Source organism: Limulus polyphemus, unplaced genomic scaffold, assembly GCF_000517525.1.
Source record: "Limulus polyphemus unplaced genomic scaffold, Limulus_polyphemus-2.1.2 Scaffold8065, whole genome shotgun sequence".
Classification (NCBI taxonomy): domain Eukaryota; kingdom Metazoa; phylum Arthropoda; class Merostomata; order Xiphosura; family Limulidae; genus Limulus; species Limulus polyphemus.
This window is the reverse complement of record NW_013673675.1, coordinates 2,474-10,106: the sequence shown is the minus strand read 5'-3', so window position 1 is coordinate 10,106 and position 7,633 is coordinate 2,474. Positions and strand designations below refer to the sequence as shown.

The following is a 7,633-nucleotide window of genomic DNA, read 5'->3' as shown; positions in this document are numbered from 1 at the left end:
CCGTTGACAATAAAGGTCGTATTATCGTGGTAGAATGCAAGGTGATGCGTGTTATCATTTTTGATCTTTTGGGCAACGTTCATCACAAGTTTGGATGCTCCAAACACCTGGAGTTTCCCAATGGGGTTGTTGTTAATGACAAGGAGGAAGTATTCATTAGTGATAACAGAGCTCACTGTGTGAGAGTGTTCAGTTATGAGGGAGTATTCATGTGGCAGATTGGTGGAGAAGGAATAACAAACTACCCAATCGGTGTGTGTATTGGTCCACTTGGTGAAATTCTAGTGGCTGATAATCACAATAATTTCAATATTACTATCTTTACTCAAGATGGGCAGCTAGTGAATGCTCTGGAAAGCAAGGTGAAACATGCTCAGTGTTTTGATGTGGCTCTTGTTGAAGATGGCTCCATTGTGTTGGCAAGCAAGGACTATCGACTGTACATTTATAAATTTCATGAAACACCAGGAATTGGATTGTGAAGAAAGGTAAAATACTACAAGACCAGTTGTTTGCTGTCACACTACGCATGAGGAGACGCAACCTAGTACTTTGTGTTAAGCATATTTGAAAGAAAGATTTTTATTGGCTGTAATTTAGTGAGTTATGGCATTCACTATTGCTTACTAAGATATCTGACTGCGTAAGCCCATTGACTGTTTATAAAGAATGCCGACTGGTTGTTTTTGATATCCTCTACTTACAGTATTATAGGTTTTCTTAATCTTGATTATTGTCAATAGAACAAGATCTTAGAACAAATGCACGGCAAGCCCAACACATCCCAATTGTTTGTATGGTTAATTGTTTGTTATTAATGCATGCGTTAGAACCCCCAAGTGATCAGTTTTAATGTTCCCTCACTTGAATATTTGTTAATTTTCAAACATTTAATCCTATTTATTATGGACTACTCTTTACAGTCATGAATTTGCAATGATCAAACTACATTCATCATTTCTATACCAAAGAACCTGTGGGACCGTTTTTTGAAATGATTCTTAGATATGCAAGTTTCAACTACCTTCTTCTGATGATAAATTTCTTGTTTTTGTAGGGCTTGTATAGTTAAAAAAAATATCATAAGCACATTAGATATATCCGCTATTAAGTCTTATTATTTGCTCTCCTCTAAACAGATTCTGTTGGTCAGCACTTCATCATCAGTTCTGTTGATTTGAAACGTTCATGATTTATTATTATATTGTTAAGTTATAATTATTGTTTTTAAAATCACTTGTTGTTCTAACTGATGACGAAAACAGTGAAATGTACTAGTCACACCCAATGCTACACTGTTGAACTCTTCATTGTCTCAACAGCTTGGACCGTGTGTGGTTTGAGAAGAGCATGACTACACAAATAGCTGGCAGTATTATTTTTAGACAACTTTAAAGTCTCTCTTGTAAAATTGTATCAACATTTTTGTAGGAAGAGAATTTTTTATAGTTTTTCTGTCCTTTTGAATAATTGGGTCACTCAAATTTCAAATTACTATGCTCCCATCTCCAGACCTAATAGTATAAAGATATTTATATTTTTTTAACCTGTGTATGTTTGAATCTCTCAGTTATAGAAGTGTTATGCAAGTTTAATTTGATGGTGAATTATATTTGTAACAAGTGTTTATAAAATGACAAGATTTACCTTTATCACAATGGTAGATTGATAAAAATGTATAGTTCGAAATAACTAGTTTTGATCATAAAAGCAATTTAGACATTTTAGATGTAGTAATTTGCCACCTAAGTGAAAAATTCTCTTTAAGTTTGAAACCTTTAATTTAGTTATTGTCTTGTGTCTTGAAAAGTATGAATTTAAATTTGGTTTGAAAGTATTTTTGGTAACTTTGTATTTGAAATACTGATATTTATTTGATAGTATTCATCATAGAAATTTTGATTAGAACTTAGTGTTTAAAAAAAACTTGTATGAAAGGAATACATTTATTTTGAAGATTCAGTATTTCTTAAGAAGTTTGTCTTGTTCAATTCACAACATGCATCAAATATCAGTAACTCATTACCTGGTTAATACAGAGAAATAGCATAAAATATGTATATATATTTAAAATGGTATATCTTATTTATCCAAAATATTAGAATAGGGAAAAATGTCTGTATTTTAATTTTCACTCTTCACAGGTTCATTAATATTATGAATGACACTGTAAGAATTGCTGCAAGTATTCAGTGCTTAGTTATGTAGCAAGATGGAACTGATCTCGGAAAGACTTGTTTGTGTTGCAGGTTTCTAGACAGTACTACATTAACCGGAAACTTATGGTGAAAACGAATATATAAAGATTCATTTTGTAATTATTAGAACTGATAGATATAAAGTAGTGCCATCTGGTGGTATTGCAAAGAAACGGTGTGAAACTAAACAACGCAGCAAAGAATGAAAGATGATCAAATTGCTGACTCGGCATCTGGTACAGTAAATATATTTCGATGGTATTTAAACGATTGTACAATACTTTGAAAATTGTATTTATGGGTCAGAGTTTTGTTTTCTGTTTTAAAATCAATATTTAAGTTATATTGGATTATTAAGTGGTTACTTTTTATCTTTTATGTAGATCCACTATGCAAGTATTTCATCACATTTTTATGCAGTACCTCATTAAAGTAGATATAGTTGTAATGAATGTTTCCGATATTATTAGTATTGAAGAATAGCTTGATTTTTATATAACATTCTTTCAAAGGCTGTTGTTACTTTAATCTTTTGAAAACTACAGAATATTTATCTTTACATATAAGAGATGGTTTTATCATCATTAGAATAAATTAAATAACACTGAATAATTCTTGTTCTCCCTAACTATGTTAAAACATTATGGATTCTTAATTGTCAAATTGTTCCTACAAAACTGAGATCTATTTGCCAAAAGCCCATTTTTAATAATCAGTCTCTTTAAAAGAGGAATACAGGGGCATAAGTTTCTTACAGTTTCAAGTGTTGTCTGTAAAAGAGTGTTACAGGGGGATTAAACTTGGAGATTTTAACCTCTGTCCGTGTTAAAGAAGTTCAGAGGTACAAATTTCTTTGGTGATTTCAGTTACTACCTGTTCATCGGTTATGCTTATTTAAAAAAAAAGAAGTACGTACTTATAATATACCAGATGAATTCTAATAGCATTAAATGTTTTTAATATTTGTTTATTTCTTGTTTCATTGTTTGTAGGTATGCATTATTTTCAAGACAAAAATACATTTTTCATGTTGATGTATATGTAATGTATTGCATGAGTAAAGGTGCTACCAATTTCTTTGATATTTAAGTAGTATTATATACACATATACGGACTGACAGAGGGCGTATATTGCTCAAAAACTTGTGACACAAAAACCAGAAAGTGTTCTATCTCCAACTTAGGTGTCCATAATTAATTTTATTTGAAATTGCTTTAGTGATTATAAATGTAATCTTTTATTTATTATCGTTCAAGATTTTAGATTTTGTTTTGGAGCAGCTATGCTGGTAATTGATAGTGGATTCTTGCTGCTGTTTCCCCGATATGCAATCACTCGAAAAGCTTTTATTTTTCTAGCTATTATGTATATACATTACACGGTTATCGGTCAATTAAGAAAATTATAATTTCACAATAATCAACGTTAAGAAAAACTGAAAATTTAAAAACAACCTAGTCAGAAATATTTAAAAATCAACTTATAGTTATTAGAACACAAAGGTGTGACCTTCTTTACCTCCAAATCTGTGGAATCCAGATTGTTAAACAAAAAACTAGTTATTTCTAACACTATGATTTAGTTACTTTTGTTACATATATCAGTGACTAGTTCAACAGACTTTATAAAAGGATCAAGGATTGGTATGGGACTTGTTTATATCAAGAATGATTGGTTCATGTGACCTTATATAAATGATGGATTAATATATGAATTTTTGTAAACCAACAGTTGGTTCATGTGACTTTATATAGATGATGGATTGGTATGTAAATTCTTGTAAACACCAACAATTGGTTCCTGTGACTTTATATTGATGATGGATTGGTATGTCAATTCTTGTAAACACCAACAATTGGTTCATGTGACTATATAGATGATGGATTGGTATGTGAATTCTTGTAAACACCAATAATTGGTTCCTGTTACTTTATATAGATGATGGATTGGTATGTAAATTCTTATAAACACCAACAATTGGTTCATGTGACTTTATATAGATGATGGATTGGTATATGAATTCTTGTAAACACCAACAGTTGGTTCATGTGACTTTATATAGATGATGGATTGGTATATGAATTCTTGTAAACACCAACAATTGGTTCATGTGACTTTATATAGATGATAGATTGGTATATGAATTCTTGTAAACACCAACAATTGGTTCCTATGACTTTATATAGATGATGGATTGGTATGTAAGTTCTTGTAAACACCAACAATTGGTTCATGTGACTTTATATTGATGATGGATTGGTATATGAAATCTTGTAAACACCAACAATTGGTTCCTATGACTTTATATAGATGATGGATTGGTATGTAAATTCTTGAAAACACCAACAATTGGTTCATGTGACTTTATATAGATGATAGATTGGTATATGAATTCTTATAAACACCAACAGTTGGTTCCTGTGACTTTATATAGATGATAGATTGGTATATGAAGAAGGCTGTATTCACCGTTTTATGAACTATGGAAATATTTCTAAATATGACCACCTTTTTCATGATGGAAACAAATACTTTATTTAAGATATTAATACATTTGGGCAACAAAGTATAAAGGACAATAATCATCATGATCTAAGTTAACAAATAAATTTTAAGTATCATAGGTGCTAAAGAGACATACCAAGCCCTGATCTTTATAAAGTCACATGAACCAGTTGTCGGTGTTTACAAGAATTCATATACCAATCCATCATCTATATTTTCAGACATAATATCCAGGCTGTTTTTGTGGGTACCCTTGTTGTTTACAATACTACTGAAGACATTCTAATCATTGTTAGTTTTAATTTTCTCGTGTTTGTTGTTAAGCACAAAGCTACACAATGGAATATCTGTGCTCTGCTCCCCATGGATATCAAAACCCAATGAGTAGCATTAATAAGTTATCAGACTTAATGCTGAACCATCATCATTGGTTTGTGTGCATGATTTAAGCTACTGTGAATGTCTAGTCTATTTATTTTAGAGACTTGGCTAGTAATTTATAAGGTACTTTTTAGTTCTGATATATATATATATATATATATATGGTTACCTTACTTTCAATTAGAAATTATTAATTACATTGATATTGTAAAGTTCATTTTAATGCTATATACTGTAAGATTCACTTACAATGTACGGTTTCTTTCGGTTTAGGAAACTTGTTAGATTTTGACCTGTTATTCTGAAAATTTAGTTGAACTTTCAATAAGAAATCACTATAACAGAGTATCTGTCGAAACCATTGTTTTCAAAGACACTAGTTAAATTTATACACACTGTAGATAGGATTAGAACACTGATTGACCACAATAACATATGTGTGGTCAAGTAATTCAATACAAACATTGTAGGTTGTTGTATTTATTGAGTGACATTATAGAAAATCCAGTAACTCTTTACAAAATCTGTGGAGTGGAAAACCCATGACGTTGAAATAATCTCCACTGACCCGTTCTACCAGAGTACCTCCTTTTTCTTGAATACCATAGCCTCCCGCCTTGTCCCTGTTCAATGCAAGTTAAACGAGTTTAATTTGTATGTTTCTGGCTGGCTAAGTTTACAAGTCTGATACAATCAAACACATGGTCGTAATTGGAAAATTGCTAAATTTCTACACAATATAAAAACAGATTACAATTTTCATTTTCCTTGCAAATTAATAATGAATATTACCTATTACGTATTCATTAGATAATTTGAAGAATACGGTACGTAGCGTAGAACAAGTATGAATACCATACATAGGGTAGAACAAGTCTTAATGGTTTATCTAGAACTGGTCGATAAAGCTTAGGATCATCCTGGTGTAAGAAAAGTTTTAGGATACACCAAGTGTTATGAAACTTATCAAAAACAAACATAATTATGGTGTAAAATATGTATCTTGTGAAGTAAGAAAGCTTTTTTTAAAGGCCTAATAATACAGTAAAAATAACAATGATTTTGAGTGCAATTCTTTATTATTGATTTTTTACGTACTTCTGAAATACTAATAGACTAATGATCCGAAAGTCTAGTGTCATTTTCATAACTTTTGTTGGGCCTTAAAATACCTCACTATGTCTGCTTAGGCATTTCATACACCTGCATTAAGTTTCTTATACTGCATTTCTAATAGACTTGTGGCTGTGTAAAATAAACTAAAGAAGTGCAAGCCAGTAAAGTTTAGAAGTATGAGAAAAACATTTCTGTACTGGGTTGAAGACAGCGCACATTAACTTCTTATCTTAAATGATTGACAGTTCAACAAACATTTGTTGTATACAACCATAGAGGATCTGTTGACACTGAAAAGTTTATTAGATATAACGCATCATTTCCTGCACGTGAGAATTAACTTTGCTAAAATCTAGTAATTAAGCAATATTTTGTTAAACCAAGCTAGCTAGTTTGTAGCATCATCAGTTAAACGAGTAACAGGTTCTATTTTACGTTTTATAAAGTAAAGAAATACATTACAGAAATCTAAACTGAGAAAAATAAATGGAAGTTAGTGGTACTGTTCACGTAAAGAAATGTCAAATAAATATTTTGTGTTATAATTTCTTGGCTCTGAGTGATGGATTTTAAAGAAATATCTCTTAAGCAATGACTTATGGCAAGCAAAAGATAGATCTAAAAATTAGTTTTATAAGTCTCTGCTTTCAAATCCAAATTGTAATAATTAAACATCTACACCTAATCATGATTGAGATCATTTTGTTTAGGCCTAACGAAACAACCGTCTAGTTAGAATATGCTAATTCTACTTACATTGGTTCTCCAGTTTTCACATACGCTTTTATTACATCTGAAGAAAGAGTAGGCATAAAAACATCTGTTGCCTCGTAGAAACGTTTCACGTCAAATTCTTTAGGATCTACAATAATTAAAATGTTGTCTTTTGCTAAGTTTTTGATATAAATAAAAGTTATGCTTCACAAAAATCAACTAGAAAAAACATCAAATTCCACACTTTTTTTTTATGTTACAGTGATTTCATGTTTATTTCTTAAGAATTTAGTATGAACCAAATGCACACACACCTTGTGTATAATTGGAGAAATGTAATGTTCATGATTTGGATAACATTAAGATCACACATTTGGAATGTTTTGTGTTTACTATTACACAGAAATAATTCAGTTATCAATGACTTGGATAACAGAAGATTAACACTCAATAAAAAAAGGTAGATGGTGATTTTTTGTAAGGTTTCCGATTAATAGTCTTATCAAGGACAACTAAAATACAGTCAAAACAACCCTATTTTTATTATCCTCAGATTCTGATTATAGATATATTCAATCCACTCATCTTTAATATGCTCTGATTATAACTATACAAATTAACCAATCCACTAATTTTTCATCTATCCACACATTTTAATTCTTTCAGCTGCCAGTTATATAGATAAACGTATACTTTCAGCTGCCGGTTATACAGATAA

At 30.6% G+C, this 7,633-nt stretch overlaps 2 protein-coding genes across 4 annotated transcripts in view; one reads left to right on the top strand and one right to left on the bottom strand.

Annotated features, from left to right (window-relative positions):
• Positions 1–4,316, top strand: part of LOC106475086 (B-box type zinc finger protein ncl-1-like) — a 13,964-nt gene extending 9,648 nt beyond the window's left edge. For all 3 annotated transcript variants that reach the window (XM_022379295.1, XM_013935780.2, XM_022379293.1), the window contains exon 3: positions 1–4,316. In XM_022379295.1, coding sequence (XP_022235003.1) covers positions 1–482 — 482 coding nt within the window. In that variant the 3' untranslated portion in view covers positions 483–4,316.
• Positions 4,317–5,549: 1,233 nt separating this feature from the next.
• The window catches only part of LOC111083064 (N-acetylserotonin O-methyltransferase-like protein), a gene marked incomplete at its 5' end in the record, with an annotated part of 3,649 nt that continues 1,565 nt past the window's right edge, over positions 5,550–7,633 (bottom strand). The window contains 2 exons of the mRNA XM_022379296.1: positions 5,550–5,708; positions 6,958–7,063. Coding sequence (XP_022235004.1) covers positions 5,579–5,708; positions 6,958–7,063 — 236 coding nt within the window. The remainder of the gene's footprint in view (positions 5,709–6,957; positions 7,064–7,633) is intronic.